Source organism: Gymnoscopelus microlampas (genome assembly GCF_963454915.1).
Source record: "Gymnoscopelus microlampas genome assembly, chromosome: 2".
Classification (NCBI taxonomy): domain Eukaryota; kingdom Metazoa; phylum Chordata; class Actinopteri; order Myctophiformes; family Myctophidae; genus Gymnoscopelus; species Gymnoscopelus microlampas.
The window spans coordinates 56,893,260-56,915,420 of NC_139939.1; the positions used below are offsets into that span (position 1 = coordinate 56,893,260).

Consider the following 22,161-nt stretch of genomic DNA (forward strand, 5'->3'; position numbering starts at 1 on the left):
AACCCGCTTCAATGGCTGTAGCTATAAAGCAACACAGCATTACAAGTAATACGTTTAACAATGACACGTGTAATAATTCATAATAAATGGACTTCTCTCCACACGCCAACAATCAACAATCATAACGTTGTGGCTGCATGTCCTCGTATACCTCGTATCTCCAGATTACAACCATATATCGTCTCTGTCGGGTGGAAACCTCATATGTTCAAAACTGTTACTTTTTCAGGATTCAAAGTCCAAAATAGCAAAAGTAGCAGATCTACATGTTGCTACAAAATCTGCTACAAAAGTAAGTAAGTGCAAAAATATGCTACAAAAATAGCAGATCTACACGTTGCTACACAATCTGCTACAAAAGTAAGTAAGTGCAAAAATCTGCTACAAAAATAGCAGATCTACAAGTTGCTACAAAATCTGCTACAAAAGTAAGTAAGTGCAAAAATATGCTACAAAAATAGCAGATCTACACGTTGCTACACAATCTGCTACAAAAGTAAGTAAGTGCAAAAATCTGCTACAAAAATAGCAGATCTACACGTTGCTACACAATCTGCTACAAAAGTAAGTAAGTGCAAAAATCGGCTACAAAAGTAGCAGATCTACAAGCTCGAAACGCGTCGCTTCGCGCCGCGTTTCGAGCTTGTAGATCTGCTACTTTTGATGCTTTTGTGTGACGCTGTAGTATGATCAAGTAGGACATTCATTTACCAAAATGATTTGACAGCAACGAAATGTAAATAAATGATGATTTCTCACGTCTGAAGAACATATTGATCTGCTGTCATGATTAACATTTAACATCTGTATCTTCTCTCTTTTATTAAAAGGACCCCTGGGCTAATAAGCCAAACGTGCCTTAATACATTATGAGTGCCCTCTACAACTAAAGTAAAACAATTAAAACACCTTAAATACTGTATTTATTTTAGAAAAGGTTCATCTTTTACTCAAGAGGGGCAATGCCGGTCGCAAGTTGATGATGTAATTTGTCCATGTGTGGTTAAATGAAATGACATCATCAACTTGCGACGGGAGTCGTCCCTATTGAGTAAAATATGAACTATTTCTAAAATAAATACGATCTTTAAGGTGTTTTAAAATTTAAATTATAGTTACAGAGGGCAATTATAATGTATTAAGGCAAAGAAGGCTTATTAGCCAGGGATGCTTTGAAGTAGATAATGATGTCTTCTTGGCCATGATGTTTGATTCATGGAGATTCATCATTTTCTCACACTGTACACGTCTTGTATTTCAAGTATGTCTCCGGTGTGTGTGTCCGATGTTTGTGTGTGTGTGTGTGTGTGTGTGTGTGTGTGTGTGTGTGTGTGTGTGTGTGTGTGTGTGTGTGTGTGTGTGTGTGTGTGTGTGTGTGTGTGTGTGTGTGTGTGTGTGTGTGTGTGTGTGTGTGTGTGTGTGTGTGTGTGTGTTATGTGTGTGTGTATGTGTGTATGTGTATGTGTATGTGTGTGTGTGGGTGTGTAACGGCTAGGGTTGCAGTGCTAAGAGGCTTAGAGATGCTCAACAGATTAAGTGTATTGTTGACACGTAGTGAAGTAATCTTGTTAGCAAGACGCCTCTGTCTGTCTGTGCTTGTCTGTCTGTCTGTCTGTCTGTCTGTCTGTCTGTCTGTCTGTCTGTCTGTCTGTCTGTCTGTCTGTGTCTTTGACAAACCCTTGCCCTTTGACAAACACTTATGATATTATGTTTTTAACACATTCAATCCGGGAACGCATTTTAAAAATGTCTTTTAAATCCCAACAGTTTTCTGAAAAAACTGATGTTGCTATAACATCAGTGGTTCTCAAACTGTTTCATAGTTTTCAAGGACCCCCAAAATTATGTGTATTTGGCCACCGAACCCCATATCAAAATAGTTACTTCCAATCACCCCCAGAAGCAAACATTTGAGTTTCAAATGTTCTCTTTAAATATATATATATATATATACTCAAAGATTTGCACACATTTTCACAATAAAAAAAAGAGCAGATCTACAAGCTCATAGCACGGCACTCGGTGCCGTGCTATGAGCTTGTATATCTGCTATTCTTTTTTAATAGTCAAAGTATAAAATAATGGTTATAAAATTATACAGATGCGTTCCCGCTCTCAATGGCTTAAAGAAGTAACTTATTTTCTTATAATTGGTTGTCTTGCTGATATTAGATACTCTTGAGATTTCAATCATTATGGTCCCTTGTCACCACATCTCCACGCTATAACGTTTAATCATAAAACAAACACGTGAACCATAAATATTCATCAGAAAAAACGTTATTCACAGTTGGAACGTCTTTTAGTTCTCGTATTACAAAGTGGCTGAATTCATCACTGTCTCGCGTTAATGTTTAAACCATTATAACCGGGAACGCGTCTCTGTAACCATTATTTTATACTTTGCTTATTCAAAAATAGCAGATCTACAAGCTCGTAGCGCGGCACCGAGTGCCGCGCTACGAGCTTGTAGATCTGCTATTTTTAGAAAAATCGTGAAAATGTGTGCAAATCTTCGAATATATATATATTTTTTTAAAGCAAGCATTTCTAACTCAAATCTTTGCTTCTGGGGATTCTACAAATATCTTCTAAATCCTAACAGTTTTTTGAAAAACTTATGTTGCTATAATATCAGTGGTTCTCAAACCTTTTCATGTCAAGGACCCCCGAAATGATATGTATGTGGCCGTGGACCCCCATCTCAAAATATGTTGTTCCAGGGACCCCCATGAAGCAAAGATGTTAGTTACAACTGTACCCTTTAAAAAAATATATATATATATTCAAATATTCGCACAAATGTTCACAATTTTTCAAAAAATAACAAGCTCATAGCGCGGCACTCGGTGCCGCGCTATGAGCTTGTAGATCTGTTATTTTTTGAATAGCCCAAAGTGTAAGATAATGGTTATAGTGGTTGAACTCTAAAATGACACAGATGCGTTCCCGGTCTTATTGGGTTAAAACACGGAGCTGAGGTCATGTATGTCAGCGCTGCGTACGTCCCTTATGCTTTTAATTATCCTCAGTGGGGTAAAGTAACTAAAGTATATTGTTGCTGTCGGGTAGAAACCTCTTATCTACAAAAAAGTTGTAACTTTTTCTGCTTTTTTCGTATATTAACGATCTGCCAACATTGGCACAGTGGAGGGTGATCACTGGCAGACTGGCATAAGTGTGTGAGAGAGATTTTTTTCTTTTAAAATAAAATCTATCTAGTCAATTAAATTAAGTCCCCTCACATCCGTATGCAAATGACATCCTGGCACATAATTCTACATTCATTCAAACTCTGAACTCTGACTGGGGGAGGAGTCTGTTGATGTTCTGTTGGCACACTGACTGTCAAGAACATAAAAACATGGCACTTCATGCCGAAAACGTTGCCGACCCCTGCTTTAACCCATTAAGACCGAAAGCCGATTCTACAAATGTCTTCTAAATCCCAACAGTTTTCTGAAAAACGCATGTTTCTATATCAGTGGTTCTCAATCTTTTTCATGTCAAGGACCCCCAAAATGATATGTATTTGGCCGCAGACCGCCATCACAAAATATTCTGGGACCCCCAGATGCAAAGATTTGAGTTAAAATGTTCGCTTTAAAAGATGTATATTCAAAGATTTGCACACATTTTCTCGATTTTTCAAAAATAGCAGATGTACAAGCTCGTAGATATACAAGCTCATAGCGCGGCACTCGGTGCCGCGCTATGAGCTTGTATATCTGCTATTTTTGAATAGCCAAAGTGCAAAATAATGCTTTTTTATCTCAAATTTAAAAGTGACACAGATGTGGCCTCAAGTCTTAGTGGGTTAATCCATTTAGACCTGGAACCCCTATACGTAACCATACCTTTCAATCAAGGAACCCCCTTTTGGGGTTCTTGTTGCTATATGTACAGTATATAGCAACATCATTTTTTGGGTAATTTTTTAATGAATATTTGAAGTTTTTCAGAAAACTTAGGTCAGGATTTAGAAGGTGTTTTTTTAGAAAATGGTTTAAGGGCCAAAATACATTTCTGATCTTGTACGATATGAAAAAAGTCCTTTCTGTGTGCACATTGAATTGCCTTGTTGTTGAAATGTGCTATACAAATAAAACTGCCTTGCCTAGTATTGCTACTTACTAAAAATACAAACACATAAACGCACGCACGCACGCACGCACGCACACACACACACACACACACACACACACACACACACACACACACACACACACACACACACACACACACACACACACACACACACACACACACACACACACACACACACACACACACACACACACACACACACACTTTACTCAAGTTGGCTACTGCACTTAACTGCTTAAGCCCTTACAGTATTTACTGTACTTAGTCGTACTGAAACACTGAAAATAGACGCTCTATAAGCTGACAACACTTTGTGACTCGTAGTCAGCTTGTAGATCTGCTATTTTCAGTATTTTGGAAAGAGTGGGGCTGAAATTGCAAAAATGTGAGAAATTGTGAAGTATTTGGAAATTTGGAACGATTTCTAACACATTTTGAGAAAACAACATGAACACGATATCTAAAGGAATAAAGCATGTTTGGGTTGCTGCAGAGACATGATATAAAAACAAACAAAAAACATGCTTCTCTATTATTCAATCAATCAAAACAAGCAATCGAATAAACAGTGAAAAATAAAAACATGGCACTTCATGTCAAAAAGGTTGCCGACCCCTGCTTTAAATTGCTTAAGGCCAAAATACATTTCTGATCTCGTTAGATATGAAAAAAAGACCTTTCTGTGTGCACATTGAATTGCCATGTTGTTGAAATGTGCTACACAGATAAAACTGCCTTGCCTAGTATTGCTACAGTACTTACTAAAAATACAAATAAATACTTCTTCCACCTCGGTTTAACTCATCAAGACCTGAAGCCGATTGTACATGTCTCCTAAACCCCAACAGTATTCTGAAAAACGTATGTTTCTGTAACAGTGGTGCTCGATCTTTCTCATGTCAAGGACCCCCAAAATGATATGTATTTGGCCGCGGACCCCCATCTCAAAATATGTTGTTCCAGGGACCCCGCAGAAACAAACATTTGAGTTAAAAATGTTCGCTTTAAAATACATATATTCAAAGATTTGCACACATTTTCACGATTTTTCAAAAATAGCAGATCTACAAGCTCATAGCGCGGCACTCGGTGCCGCGCTACGAGCTTGTATATCTGCTATTTTTGAATAGCCAAAGTGTAAAATAATGCTTTTTAGCTCAAATCTAAAAATGACGTCCCAGATGCGTCCCAGGTCCTAATGGTTTAACAGACAGAGAGAGCTGAGGTCATGTAGGTCAGCGTTGCATACTCCGTTATGGTTTTAATTATGCCCTCATCGATTCAGAGCCATCATCACGCTATCTTCCTCCGTTTCTGTTTCTCACTCTCTCTCCATTCTAACCACTGAGGTCACCGGCTATCCGGTGTCTGTGCCCAACGACAGCTGGGCACCCTTGGGTTCCGACACTAAGACAATGGGTGTGTGTGTGGGTGTGTGTGGGCGCGTGTGCGTGTGCGTGTGCGTGTGCGTGTGTGTGTGCGTGTGCGTGTGCGTGTGCGTGTGTGTGTGTGTGTTCTCGTATTACTATACTCCTGAGGGCCAAATGTCCCCAATGGCCCTCACAAGAGGAATGGCTGTTTCATGGTTATCAACGATGTTTTAGAGTTATAGGTGATAGTTATAGTTGATTTTGACAGCTAATTTTGAGTTAGTTTTTCTTTTGAATAGAATTCCATTTAGTTTTTGTCATATTTTAGTCATCTGAAATGTTTTTGATGTTGTCTAGTTTTAGTCGACTAAATATCATAAGATTATAGTCGACTAAATCTACTGTTGATTTAGTCGACTAAAATGTATGTTGGCGGTGCCTTGATGGCGTCGTAATGGCTGATTTTACACTTGGTGGCATGCTGAAAATAGCAGATCTACAAGCTCACAACGCGTCGCGCTGCGACGCGTTGTGAGCTTGTAGATCGGCTATTTTCAAAGCGCAACACCCGAGCGCAACCAAACATAAAATGACTTGTCTTTTAGTTCTACTGGATCTCTTCTCCACTAGATCCCTCACTAACATTTTAGTCTAGTTTTTATTCGTTTCCAAAAAACAGCAATATATATAGTCTTAGTTTTAGTCATCATAGCTTCGTTTTTCTTTTGTTTTTCTTTGGTTTTCATCAGTGAAAAAAGGTAGTCGACAAACATTTTTCGTCTTAGTTTTAGTCGACAAAATCAACACTGGTTATAGGCTTACAATTGGGAATATATCTATTTGCACACCATGAATAGCAGATCCATACGTGATCTTATAGATCTGCTACGCAACTGAGAATAAGTCACAATTTAGAGTCAGGGTTAAAAATGAATGGCATTTGCCATGAGATTGTGGCCATGAACTTTCGATGTCCTCACAGGAATAGTAACACGCACACGCACGCGCACACGCACACGCACACACACACACACACACACACACACACACACACACACACACAGGGGGGATGCATAGCCAGACGTTTGGGGTGTGCGGTTTCCTCTCCGGAGACCAAAAGCAACGCCAGGAGATTTCTCTCACACTCGTTTAGTTTCCCGTTCACTCTCTCCTTCTCCATTCATCCATTCTTCATCTCCTCTCTGTGATCCCCCCCTTCCTCTGTTCTCTGCCCTCTTCTCCTCTTCTCTATTGTCCTCCCTCTCTCTCTCTCTCTCTCTCTCTCTGTAACCCTGGGAGGGAACAAAGGCTACAGGCTATAGAGACGCCGCGCTAGTTTTACCGCTACGCTGGAGGGCGTGTTAGAATGCAGTGGTGGAAAGTAACTAAGTACATTTACTCAAGTACTGTACTTAGTAGTAGTATTTCCAATTTTTCAGTAGGCTACTTTTATACTTCTACTCCACTACATCTCAGAGACAAATATTGTGCTTTTACTCCACTACAATTATTTCAAAACTTTAGTTACTAGTTACATTGTAAATTTTGATAAAAACAAGCTCACAATGCGTCACGATGCGACACATTGTGACGCATTGTGAGCTTGTAGATCTGCTTTTTTTTCTTTTTTATGTTTTAATACATTTTATACAATTAGAAACTTGTGAAATTGGACATTCTGCATAATGAGTACTTTCTACTTTTGGTACATTTTGATACAAATACTTTTGTAGTTTTACTCAAGTACTTTTTTTACTCATCGTTTACAGTTTCTACATTGCAGTATTGATACTTTTACTTTAGTAAAAACATTTTGTATACTTTTTCCACCACTGGAATGCACGTGCCCACGAGCTGAGCAATAGTGGGCACTCGCCAACGCGCACACCCACACACACCTATCTACAGGTGTCCAAACCAGGGTTAATATCAAGCTAAAATCAAACACTAATCTAAAAGAAAAATAATAATAATCTTATTTTGTTATTTTATTATAAAGCAAAAGAAAATATGTAGGCTCGGACAGCGAATCACAGGTTTGAATGCTGTAATGTTATTCCCTCTCTCTCACTGTTTACTCACTCTCAAACTCTAACCCTGAGAAAATAAAATTTGTCTCAATTGAACAAAACAAAAATTTGTCAATTAATAAATCTAAAACTACGTATACACTGGTAAAACTATACCTAAAACGAAACTAACTGAATACAAACATTCAACTACTAAATGAATATTTCAAACCTATCATACATAACTCTGGTGTGCACGCACGCACACACAAATAAAGCTTCCCAAGATAACTTATGGCCCTCACCTGAAAAAAAAAAGAGGTCTGTATTAAATGTAAAATGATCTTTGTTTTATTATTTCCACACACTATACGGTATAAGGTGAGGTCATCTAGAGGGCGGATAATAAGGATAAGAAGACAATAGCGGTTGGTCACAGGGTATTGTCCTCCATTCAGACAGAGAAGCACAGGCCATCCTGCTGCTATGCCCGCGCGCGCACGCACGCACGCACGCACGCACGCACGCACGCACGCACGCACGCACACACACACACACACACACACACACACACACACACACACACACACACACACACACACACACACACACACACACACACACACACACACACACACACACACACACACACACACACACACACACACACGTAGGCTACTGCACTTAACTGCTTAAGCCCATATATATACCCGAACACTGAAAATGTTATGTTGCAACGAATCAGTGAGTTTATCTTATAAATCGTTAAGGTACATTCTGTATTGAACGTAGAGAAAACATAAACACGATATAGCTAAAGGAATAAAGCATGTTTTGATGCTGCAAAGACACATAAATACACATGAAAACTAACAAAAACATGCTTCTCTATTATTCAGTCAATCAGAAAAAGCAATGGATTGAACAGTGAACACTCACTAAGAAAACAAATCGACAGCTGCTGCAGGCCTGAAAGCAACAGTTCAATACCAGCCCTAAGCTTCAAATGGCACCAGTTCACTGAGTACACTATGGCAAAACATTCCTTCATGTTGCATCATACACTGTAAATTATACACTGTAATATCATGTCATATTTCATATCAGACCATAGTCAAAGAAAACTTTAAAAACAGTAAAATGCAGAGAGTTCATTTTACCTGTGAGGACCCGATAAAAGGCAGCCCACCTCTCTCCCCTGCCTCTCAAAGACACACACACACACACACACACACACACACACACACACACACACACACACACACACACACACACACACACACACACACACACACACACACACACACACTTGTGCACACACACACACACACACACACACACACGCGCACGCGCACACGCACGCACGCACGCACGCGCAAGCACGCACGCACACACACACACACACACACGCGCGCACACACACAGCGGTGGAAAAAGTACTCATATGTTTTACTTAAATAAAAGTATCAATAATGCAATGTAGAAATACTCTGTAAAGTAAAAGTCGGAATTCAAAATTGACTTGAGTAAAAGTATAAAAGTATTGGTATAAAAATGTACTTAAAAGTACCAAAAGTAGAAAGTACTCATTATGCAGAATGTCCCATTTCACATGTTTGCGTATAAGTGTATAAAATGTATAAAAAATCTTTTGAAAATAGCATATCTACAAGCTCGTATCGCGACACGTTGTGAACTTGTAGATCGTCTATTTTCAAATGGCCGAAATGTAAGTAAAAGTACCTCGAAAGTGTAATTAAGTACAGTACTTAGTTACTTTCCACCACTTTCCACCACTGTGCACACATACACAGACACACACACACACACACACACACACACACACACACACACACACACACACACACACACACACACACACACACACACACACACACACACATATGTAAATACATATAGTGTACATCCAGCTGCAGAGTATTAATTGAATTAAGGCTTTATAAAAGTTGACGACTAGTCACTTTCAGAGCCGTACCGTAGACATACTGTACGTCCCTGACGTACCTCTCATAATGACACTTAATAAAACAACATTAACTAACTTCATATATAGGATCATAATGCACCGCGTCAGCATTTTAAACTCACTCTTAATTACAGCACAGCGTCGCTTAATGCAAATCCTGTGCGCGCGCACGCGTGCGTGCGTGCGTGCGTGCGTGCGTGCGTGCGTGCGTGCGTGCGTGCGTGTGTGTGTGTGTGTGTGTGACTGTGTCTGTGTGTGTGTGTGTGTGTGTGTGTGTGTGTGTGTGTGTGCGCGCGTGTGCGTGTGTGTGTGTTGAGGAAGAAATGTGAATAAATGTCTATCATATTATGTTCGCCTTTATCCGACCTTTACTTTTGCCTTATGTTGTTCCATCTTTTGTCTTATGATATGCAGTGGCGTGCACAGACATTTTGAGGGGCAGGTGCTCAAGTAAATTATACTTTTTTTTGTTTACTTAGTCTGCTCTTTTTTCCCTCTAAACCTATACCTCTTTGCCAAAAAATAGGCGATCTACGCGAGGCGTTGTGGACTCTGAGGACCCCCTAGGGGTCCCGGACCCCCTGTTGAAGACCCCTGCTGTAAACTGAAAAAAAAAGGTTTTTGTCTTTTTTTCAAAAGAGCACTTCTGGTCAAGAGGGCAAAGGGCAGGTGCTCTAGCACCACCTACAGTCTATCTGTGCACGTCCCTGTTGGGTACAGCCTGTCTTGTATCATGGTTCAGCTCGTCCTTGTGACACTAGAGTATATGGTCTGATACTTGGCCGACAGGCGAAACGAACACTGGTGCCTGTTTATTTTTAAGGCAATTGATGGGACTTTACCATTGTATATTACATTTTTTGCTGAATTGGAATCCTGTAACACAAACTGTAGAACACGCTCCAGTGACTGGCTCACACTAAAGGTCCCCAAAGTAAACACTGAACTGGGGAAAACAGCCTTTTGTTTTAGTGCCCCAACCACTTGGAATGACCTACAGCTTAAATTAAAGATCTGTTCAGCCATGACATACGGTCAATTTAAATATTTGATTGCAGACCTACCCACAAGTGACTGCAACTACTTTTAAACATGTTGTATCACACGATAGGGCATTGGTTATCAAAGTGGGGTCCGGGGACCCCCAGGGGTACTTGAGGGGGTTCCAGGGGGTCCCCAGCTAAATGATGGACAGGAACCAAATGGACCCTTATGGGTCTGTAACTCTGAGAGTGTACAAATGGAACCAAATGGACCCTAATGGCTCCATTTGGTTCCATTTGTACACTCTCAGAGTTAAAGGAGCACTTCACCCCTGGAAGAAGTCCCAGTCACTCAATGTTAATATTATTTGTAGTAGATAACAGTAGCAAAATTTCAAATTTGCACCCTATAGCCAGAAAAATATAGAAGTCTGTGTGTTTGACTGGATGACTGGGGTTTGGCTGCATTACTACAATGACCACAATGCTTTGGGGCACTTCACTTCCTTGTGAGGAGGAGGCTGCGTGGGGGCGTGGTCTACATTGTAACTTTCCCCTCCCAGTTCTCACTACAACAACATCAACAAGTGTTGCCATGTCTGCTTATTATAAGCGGCTGGTTTCTGAAATGTAGTTGATATTTGGGCTCGTTTCCAAATGTTTTGATTGTTGTTTAAACCAGTAGTTCTCAAACATGTTCATGTACTTTTCCACGGACCCTCATCTGTGCACTGAGCGCCAACATATTTGCCAGGGAGACCCTACCAAAAATGTGTTGTTAAAATGTTTTAAAAATATTCCACATTTTGCACTTTTTTCCCCTCAAGATTTTTTGGAAAATAGCAGATCTACAAGCTCACACTGCGTCACATCGTTACACGTTGTGAGCTTGTAGATCGGCAATTTTCAAATAGCCCATGTCTAGGTTTAAAGTGCTCTTGGCTAAGTATTTTCTTTTGGGCTTGTTTTCATATACCTGGTTGCTTATTTCTCTCACAAGATCTGGCAACACCGAATACTAAGTTTAGAATGATGAATGTTACGTTCCGAGTTTTTTGTCTACCTTTGGATCACAAAACACGACATCGAAGCCATGTTCTTTCTTGGACCACGTGAAATCTGCCTCTGTTGAACCAGTACAGTTGGACCTGCAAGTTTGCTATATCTACCAGGATGTAAACCGTAACAGTCCCATCATCACCGTGTCTTTGTTGCGCCAGCAAGCTGAAACTAATGGCTGCTGTTGTATTGTGTTCTGTATTGATTTGATTGTATCTTATAGTAAACTAAATATATCATGTATAAATTAGCATAGTAACACTAAACGTGTGTGTGCGCGCGCGTGCATCATATTTTTTTCAACATTCCATCCCACCATCTACAGTCCGGTGCTGGTGACGTGACGTCCATCTTCTACTTGGGAGTCGGGACATGGAGATGCGGCATAGTCAACAATATAATAATAAAACAAAACGTTTCATACTCATGTCATGTGTGACTCCGTATATCTGAGAGCATAATGTTTCACTGTCATTTCCAGTTATATTCTTTGGACTAAACTAAACCGTTTCATGCTTTCAATTGGTGTATGGATAATATTAGGTTTTACTATAGCCTATTGTATCTAAGACCAGTAAAGTTGAATCCAATGTGCTGGGGTCCCCAGAAAAATAATGATTACATGTAGAAGTAAATACTAACAGAATGAACAAGAGTTTTTCACCATTATATCTGTAATGCTTACAGTCATGTAATTATGTGCCATTCTGCCAAATGAAAGACCATCTCCTATATCATGAAACAGTTCAAAAGAACCCTTATAGAATTGGGTGTTCATATTTTGTCATTATAAATGCTTACACAATGTAGAATATACCATGATCAATGAGTAGAGCAAGCAGTGTGTAAATGTAACCGTTTTATTTAGAAAAATAATATAAATGGCTGTAGTCCCAGGTCTTCAACAGCAGTTCCATTTTTGCAGGCTGATGACAATTTCTGTCCTGTCATTGGAAAGAACACATGAGATTAGACTTGTAGTTTACATGGATATCATCCGACGTGATACCTAATTTATTCTTAGTTGCATGCGCACCGAAAATAGCAGACCTACAAGCTCACAAAGTGTTGAGTCCGCGACGCGTTGTGAGCTTGTAGATCTGCTATTTTCGGGATGCGACGGCGTCATGTACTCAGTAGCTCTGAAACATGTCAGTCATGGCGGAGCTTCAACCTGGTATTTGCACTTTCTACATGTACAGACCGTACATCTACATAAACGTTCAGATTTCAAATATAAAGTCCTGACCTCATGCCACGGATGTTACAATTTGAATCGGGTGGGTCTAAGTACCAGTATCTTCCGTATTGTTTAATAAAAAGCATTTTAATCCAATCGGTGGCCATTTTCTCCTTATGCTTTCAATGACGCGACCCTATCGGTTGGGATGTGTATTGCACTCTGATACATTATACATCTATGAGAAAATGGCCACCGTTCGGATTTAAATGTTTTTTTATTTAACAATATGGAAGATACATGTACTTAGACCCATCCGATTCCAATTGTAACATCTGTGGCCACGGGGTAAGAATTTCATATTTGAAATATGAACGTTTATGTAGATGAAAGGGCTGTGAATGGAAAAAGTGCCAACACCAGGTTGAAGTTCCGCCATGACAGTCATGTTCCCAAAAAAAGACATGGTTTTCCGAGGCTACATCAAAGTCAACAATAACAAACGTTCCGTTCACGCCAGGCTCCACAAGCTAGTTTAGTCTACCCAAGGGATACAACATGAGATTATAGTGATAGTGGCAACTTTACAGCATGTTTACTTACTCGAGAGACAAGCGTCCACCGTCCACGGTCCGTGTACATTCTGTCAGTTCCACTAAGAAACATCCCCGACGGGTTGTTGCTCCTCACTGCCCGCCTTAGCTGCGTGTGGGTCCGGGTACTAAAGTATAACTCTGATATGTTTACACACGCCATGACAGTACATGTGTGAGGTAGCTAATGGGAGTTGCCGAGTGGGGAAATGTTTGGGAGACACCCTCAGGGGCCGGTCCTTTGAACCATGGGGGTTGGTTTGGGTTTGAACTACACCTGTAGTCACCTGCAGTATGTAGTGCGGACATAAGGTGAGACACGGCTGAAAACGTCATTTCACGCGTCATTTGACGCTTTCAGCCGTGTCTCACGGATCAAACGGATCAAAAATCTAAAAACACAGATACAACACAAAAAAAACACCAGGATCATGTTTATGGGGTCCTAGACTTCATGAAAAAAGGATTTGGGTGAAGTGTCCCTTTAAATTAACATTGATTTTACAACATAAATTGGGGTCCCAGAGATAGAAATGCCATTAAATGGGGGTCTGTAGCCTAATGCATGTCCAACTGGGGGTTCTTGAAATTAAAATGGTTGAAAATCACTGCTAGAGAGCCGTGAAAATCTTCTCTTATGGGGGTCCCTGGCTTATCTTTCAAATGGGGGTCCGCGGGCTAATAAGTGTCAATTTGGGGGTCCTTGACATGAAAAAGTTTGAGAACCACTGCGATAGGGGGACGTTTCTCTTTTGTTTTATCATTGATGTGAATATTGCTCATACGCTGAGCTGGCGGTGCCCGGGATCGAACCCACGACATTGTGATCACAAAGGCGAGAGCTCTACTAACTGAACTGATGATCATGTTTTGTGCATTATAACTTTTTGTGCCGCTACTCCCTCGTTAAAAAAAGGACTTGTACCTCAATATCGTTTCACCTGGATAACTTAACCCTTTAAGACCTGGAACGCATCTGTGTCACTTTAGATGTCTTTGGCTATTCAAAATAGCAGATATACAAGCTCATAGCGCGGCACCGAGTGCCGCGCTATGAGCTTGTAGATCTGCTATTTTTGAAAAATCGTGAACATATTTTTTAAATATTTTTTTTCCGAAAAATTGCATTTTTTTAGACGCGGCCTCAGGTCTTAATAGGTTAAGGTCAGATAAACAGAAAACATAACAATAATATTATGCATTGCCACCCATATGGACGGAGACAGTTCCCCTGGCTGTGTCTAGACAGGGGATCAGCTCATTTTGCAGGTTTCTCCCGTTTCGGTCTGGAGAGAATCAACGGACACCGACATGGTCCGCTGTGCACCCAACAAATAATTCCCTCTGAAACAAGGGGTGTCACAGTGGTAGGGCCCATACCCACCAACCTGTGAAATCTGATGAATACTGGTAAGTTTTATTCAAGCACTTCTTTGAAATATACTTTCTCTGGTGAGATATAGTCCATGTTTTATTCTAGCTTTGTAGCTCGAGTCAAACTTTCATTCCTTTATTAAGGCAAAAAAAAAGAAGAAAACTGCACCTGCCTGGAAGAGCTACAAGGAGAATAATAAATAGTCTCTCTCTCTCTCTCTCTCTCTCTCTCTCTCTCTCTCTCTCTCTCTCTCTCTCTCTCTCTCTCTCTCTCTCTCTCTCTCTCTCTCTCTCTCTCTCTCTCTCTCTCTCTCTCTCTCTCTCTCTCTCTCTCTCTCTCTCTCTCTCTCTCTCTCTCTCTCTCTCTCTCTCTCTCTCTCTCTCTCTCTCTCTCTCTCTCTCTCTCGTTGGTCTGCTCAGCTAAACTGTGTTAATTAATTATATTCATTAGTAGCATATCGCCGCTGTCAGGCAGAAACCTTGTATCTCCATAATTCAGGACGTTTTCTTTGTAAATTAACGGTTTTCATGTCAATCTACACGGTCTGGACTTCGGCCCATAGGGAGCGAGTATCAGAAAATGATCGGGCCAATCAGTGACTGCGTTTCAACTGCTCAGGGACGTGCACTGATAGACTCTAGGTGGTGCTAGAGCACCTGCCCTTTGCCCTCTTGACCAGAAGTGCCCTTTTTTCAGTTTACAGCAGGGGTCTTTAACAGGGGGTCCGGGACCCCTAGGGGGTCCTCAGAGTTACTACAGGGGGTCCGCCAAATCTTTATGTGATATGATTTTTCTTTTTACCATAACCACTCGAAACCTAGCATCCCTTTTCTGAGGAGAACTTTAGCCAAAAATAGCAGATCTACAAGCCCACAACGCCTCGCAGCGTGAGGCGTTGTGGGCTTGTAGATCTGCTATTTTCTCTATACAAGGTTTTCACCCGACTGCCACGATTATTATTTTACAGTTACACGACTGTATAGGCCTACTACACGTGTGTGTATTTGTGCATACAGTATACAAAATCCTATATAGTGCGTTCACATCTACAAAACCTCCATTATAATGTACACGTATGCACTTTTGCACTGCGTACAGCATAGGTGAGAGCATGTGTGTGTGTGTGTGTGTGTGTGTGTGTGTGTGTGTGTGTGTGTGTGTGTGTGTGTGTGTGTGTGTGTGTGTGAGGGTCATTTATCCAAGCTGTCTTGCAGTCTGGTGTTAACCCTTTCAACCCGGGAACGCATCTGTGTAACCACTTTATCCATATTTTATACTTTGCCTATTCAAAAATAGCAGATCTACTATTTCTCTGCTATTTTTTTGTTAAATCTTGAACATTTGTGCAAATATTTGAATACATATATATATTTTTAAGGGATTTTTGTTTTTACTAAAATCTTTGCTTCTGGGGGTCCCTGGAACACTATAGTTTGAGATGGGGGTCCGCGACCAAATACATATCATTTTGGGTGGCCCTTGACATGAAAAAAGTTTGAGGACCACTGATATTATAGCAACAGTGTTTTAAAAAAAACTGTTAGGATTTAGAAGACATTTGTAGAATCCCCAGAAGCAAAGATTTGAGTTACAAGTGTCCGCTTTAAAAAAATATATACATTCAAAGATTTGCACACATTTCCACGGGTTTTTCAAAAATAGCAGATCTACAAGCTCATAGCGCGGCACTCGGTGCCGCGCTATGAGCTTGTAGATCTGCTATTTTTGAATATAGCCAAATGCCACAGATGCGTTCCCGGGCTGAACGGGCTAAGATGAACGGTTGGCTGCAGAGAATGTGGGCCATCATCCATTTAACACTAAACACAAGAGCTAATAGTCAGGTGGCTTCAGGGAAGACACTGCCAACAGGGACACGCATGTGGATGCTCCTCTCCCTGTCTAATGACCAGGAGAGGAGAGGGGAGGAGAGGGGAGGGGAGGGGAGGGGAGGGGAGGGGAGGGGAGGGGAGAGGAGAGGAGAGGAGAGGAGAGGAGAGGAGCTTGCCTTTGGGCTTGAGATTAAATTTCCCAGAGGGGAAATTTCTTAAATAAAAGACATGAGATACAATAGATACACAATACGAGAGAGCAAGAGTGCGTGTGTGTGTGTGTGTGTGTGTGTGTGTGTGTGTGTGTGTGTGTGTGTGTGTGTGTGTGTGTGTGTGTGTGTGTGTGTGTGTGTGTACAGTGTTTGTGTGTGTACAGTATGTGCGTGCAAGCGCGTGTTGAACCTGGAAAAGAGGAAACCGAACTTCAAAGAAAAGAGGTCAAAGAGAAAAAGCATGAAAAGGCAACAGAGGGCGAGCGACATGACTCGCTAAAACAAGATGGCGCCCACCCCATATGTGTTTACAGTAGGGGTGTGCCGATACACTAATTTCACCAAACGATACGATACGATATTGGGCTCACAACTTCGATACGATACGCACTTTTTTATTATGAAAATATATGGAGGAGGAAAAAAGTAAATGCAAACAAATAATTCTGTTTTTGCATTATTCAGACATGCAAACTTGTAGCTTTTCAGCTACAATAGCCGTTTTGAATCCAAATAGGGCAATAGTGTGACACCTGACCCGAAAAAAAAACATGTTGTCACCCTTTTCACCTCGGGGCTGTTTGCATGCCTGATTATAATGATTGTAAAAAATAAATTAAAAAAAATAAATAAATACATTTTTCAAAACGATATTTTTTCCCCCCAAAACGATACATATCGTCACGAAAACGTATCGCGATATATCGTGGGACGATACATCGGAACACCCCTAGTTTACAGTATGTACGTGTGTGTGTGTGTGTGTGTGTGTGTGTGTGTGTGTGTGTGTGTGTGTGTGTGTGCAAATGTGTTAAACCTAGAAAAGAGAACATCAAAGAAATCAAGAGGTTAAAGAGAAAGCATGAAAAAAGGCGACAGAGGGCCGACTCGCCAAAAAAACAAGATGGCGTCCTCCTCCTTACCGTTGTCGCTGTCCGACTTGTTCTCGTGCTCCGTGTCGGTGAGGGTCAGCGCCGAGTTGGAGCGGCTGGACAGACACGAGCTGCGTCCGGGCGACTTCCCCCCCAGGACGCCCTGCACGCCCCCGCCCACGCCTCCGCCACGCCCCCACAGGCGCATGGCGCGCTCCGGCGACATCACGGCTCCGCCCCCCACCACGTCGCCCCCGTCCACCAGGTGGTGGTCCTGGTGGTGGTGGTGGTGGCCGCCCCCCGTGCCCACCGAGTAGCCGCGGTGCGGCAGGCCCATGTCCTGGCAGAACGCCAGGCCGCGGCGCGCCGCCGGCTCGCAGATGCCCAGCTGACGCAGGCTGAAGTTCTGACCTGATGTGGATGGACAGAGAGAGAGAGAGAGAGAGAGACATAAGAATAAATGTATTATTAAGCTTGTTGTGGGCTTGTAGATCTGCAATTTTCAGCAACGCGTCATGTACTCTAGAGGTCTTCAACGTTTTCCAAGGACCCTCTAGCTGAGAGAGAGATAAAGCAGGGACCCCCTCTATATTGTATACAATTGTGTTTCGGATTCAACTTTTTTTGTTTATGTGGTTTGCTCTTTTTTCCCTCTACACCTATACACCTCTTTGCCAAAAAATAGCAGATCTGCAAGCTCACAACGCCTCGCGCTGCGAGGCGTTGTGAGCTTGCAGATCTGCTATTTTTTGGCTAAAGTTCTCCTCAGAATAGGGATGCTAGGGTTCAAGCGGTTAAGGTAACAAACAATAATCATATCACACAAAGATTTGGCGGACCCCCTGTAGTAACTCTGAGGACCCCCTGTTGAAGACCCCTGATGTACTCTGTTATGCAGTGCATGTGTGTATGTGTGTTCGGAGGGAACAAGGTGATTAAAAATATATATAGATATATCTTCCCAAACATGCTCAGGGGCCCTTTCGTGCTCAAGGGCCCCTGGGCACGTGCCCAAATGGGCCCATATGGTAAATCCGGCCCTGTACATGCATACGTGTGAGTGCATATTATGTGAGTGTGTGTATGCATGAGTTTATGTGTGAATGTGCGTTGCGTGCGAGACAGTGATTGAGAGAGAGGAACGTGTCGTCCGCAGCCAAACTAATACTCACTCGTTATAATAACCGATAATTCATCACTGTCTGACACACACGCAGATAAGGGCTATTAATACAGGGACATTAAGACATTATTAGGCTATTAGGAGCTTGCTTTGTGCCCTGAGCATGTTCAGCTAAAAAAAAACACACCACCATCTAAAATACCTTCCTGTGACTTTTACACTAGAGGGTTGAAATCCTTCAGGATTTTAACCATTCTGGTTCCTTAACGATCCCCTCTTAAAGAGATAGAACACTTTTGGTAGAGGCAGTGTTGCCAGATGTACGACAATTATCATATTTGTATCATAATTTCACCCTCTGTACGATGTACGATCAAATAATTCCAAAAATGACCAAATGTACGATAATTTTGCCACATCATAAAGAATAGTACTAAATTCCCTGTCTGCTGATTTGGGATCCGGTTTAGGCTTTTCAGAATAAGTCAGGCAATGAGTAAATCTGACCCTAGATCTGTGTTTGGAGGCATTAAATACACCGGTCGCTTCTTTCCAGTCCAGTTTTTAGGCTTTTATTTTGTGTAAGGTCCAGGAAGGTGCCTGCTTCCACGCAGCATATCTCAAACAAGGTTGTTTCTTACAATAAATACGCACTTTTTTTGTGACATTACATATTTACACCTTTAACCCATTACGACCTGGAGAAGCATCTGTGTCATTTTTAGATTAGCTAAAAAGCATTATTTTATACTTTGGCTATTCAAAAATAGCAGATATACAAGCTCATAGCGTGGCAACTGAGTGCCGTGCTACGAGCTTGTAGATCTGCTATTTTTGAAAAAATGTGAAAATATGTGCAAATCTTTGAATATATATTGTTTTAAAGCAAACATTTGTAACTCAAATCTTTGCTTCTGGGGGTCCCTGGAACTAAATATTTTGAGATGGGGGTCCACGGCCAAATAAATATCATTTTGGGGGTCCTTGACATGATCAAGTTTGAGAGCCACTGATATAGAAACATAGTTTTTTTTTTTAAAGATATTTTGTATAATAGGCCTCAGGCTTTCATGGGTGATTTATCTTTTTTGGCTGTGTACGACAGTTTTCTTTCAAACACGATAATCTTAAGCCAGTATGATAATTTTACATTTCCCATCTGGCAACAATGGGTAGAGGTTAGGGTTATGTACTGACACTGAACAAAAGGGAAGAGTCTGTATTATCACATGATTTTTACCTGTATTCATTCAATGTAGAAATAACACAGACTTCAGGGCTTCAAACTTTATGTTTATTTGAACACTGCTTATTGGAACTGATCTGAAATGTTTGTTTGTCACCTGGTCTTTCCTCTGCAGTACTGGCACACCCTCTGAATCTGACTTGGAACTGCCGAAACAGAGCAGGGCCAGTCCATTTGGTTTAAGAAGGGGTGGAACGTGCCAAGTGCTGAAGAGGGGGAGGGGTGTTTGACAGTGTTAATGAACAAAGTAGTTCTATGTCTTTTGAAGTAAATTCAAACCCATAATAGTGTTTAGTTTAAAGTACAACATCTATCTATGTGGTAGGTTATTTATTCATCAGATAGTTGTAAGCTTGTAGATAAGCCAATTTGGAGGTTACTTGTTTCTGTGGTAGGATCCATTCCCTATTTAAGGGAGGCTGCAAGGGACAGTCAGTTGAACTTGGCAAGCAAAGCGTTAACAGCCTTGAGACAGAGTTGCCAGGTACCCTTAGTTAAGGGATAGCCTTTTTGTGCAGTCATTGTATGGTTTGTTGTCTTTAGTTGTGCCTTAACCCATTAACACCTGGAACTGTGTCATTTTTAGATTTGAGCTAAAAAGCATTATTTTACACTTTGGGCTATTCAAAAATATTAGATATACAAGCTCATAGCGCGGCACCGAGTGCCGCGCTATGAGCTTGTAGATCTGCTATTTCCTGGAACAAAATATTTTGATGGGGGTCCGCGGCCAAATACATATAATTTTGGGGGTCCTTGACATGAAAAGGATTGAGAACCACTGATATAGAAACATACGTTTTTCAGAATACTGTTGAGATTTAGGAGACATGTAGAATCGGCTTCAGGTCTTCAGGTTATATATTTTCCATTTTTTTTGTAAGTCTAGTTTTCCACATATTATTTATTTTTTTATTTACAAGGCCTTCACTGCCTACCTGCTGCATTGGACTGTTTCCTGGAGGTGTGAGAAAAATAAAACTCAACAATCTTCAAATTCTGAACTTGTTCATTTTTGGAGCCTTGGCCGCTTGGTCAACCTTTACAGTTATCTTGTCATGATGTAACTCCAAAAGGTGGACATGAAAAAAAAAAAAAAAATTGCTCCATTTATTAGAAATTGATAATTCAAAATGATGCTCCTCATAGAGCACCAAAGTCTGACATCACAGGCCACTATATATGGTGATCTATTACCCCTGAGTCACGGCGTAAATTGTTGTATTGTAATTCCCATAGGTTTCATCTTAGATCGCGTTATATAAGAACTGTGTTCCAGAAATGAGCCATTTGATATGAAGCATCAACTGACAATGAAAAAGTACTAATTTATCCAAAGAGTATGATGCTTTTTATTTTTCTCCAAACACAGACCAAGGTTATAATAGTTTTGGATTTTTCATTTTAGTTTAGTTTTAGTAGGTTTTGATTTTTTTTTCTAATTCAGTTAGTTTTAATTCGTTTTTAGAGCAGATTTGCCAGATTTGTTTCGTTGTGATTTTTGAAAATGCTAATATTTTTAATTAGTTTTTAGATAAAGACAAAATATAGCATTTATTTATACATCTGGTACAGCAAAATAAAAAAAAATCATATCATCCCAAAAACCTTAAATAAATAAACGACAACTAGGGGCATTTTGTCTATTATTTCAGCTCGTTCTAGTTAGTTTTGTGAACACAATACAGTTTCAGTCAGTTATCGTTCATTTTTGTTATTGTAGTTTTGATTTAGTTCGGTTAACGAAAACGTTTTATTTATTTTAGTTATTTCGTTAACTATAATAACCTTGACACAGACATTATCAAATGTAGTCACATACCTGACTACATTGCCGGGGTGGTTAAAAGGGTAACACAAACAAATCTTGGGGACTTGTGGTCCTGATCAGCCAGAGACAGTGTTGATTTTGACAGCAATTTTTTATTTCGTTTTAGTCATAGTCTTTTGAAAAAAACATTTAGTTTTAGTCATATTTTAGTCATTTGAAATTGTTTCGTTTTTGTCTAGCTTTAGTCGACTAAATATAACATTATAGTCGACTAAATCTACAGCTGATTTAGTCGACTAAAATGTATATTTTTGCGGGCTGTGATGGCGTCGTAATGGCTGATTTTACAATTGGTTGCTTGCTGAAAATAGCCGATTTACAAGCTCACGACGCGTTGTGAGCTTGTAGATCGGCTATTTTCAGACCGTAACTCCCTAGCGCA

The 22,161-nt window shown here is 40.7% G+C and overlaps 1 protein-coding gene across 4 annotated transcripts in view; it reads right to left on the reverse strand.

The window, feature by feature from the left end:
- Window positions 1–22,161, reverse strand: part of tenm3 (teneurin transmembrane protein 3) — a 663,973-nt gene that overhangs the window by 447,988 nt on the left and 193,824 nt on the right. For all 4 annotated transcript variants that reach the window (XM_084080238.1, XM_084080236.1, XM_084080237.1 and 1 more), the window contains one exon: window positions 17,631–17,990. In XM_084080238.1, the coding sequence (XP_083936364.1) occupies window positions 17,631–17,990 (360 nt within the window). The remainder of the gene's footprint in view (window positions 1–17,630; window positions 17,991–22,161) is intronic.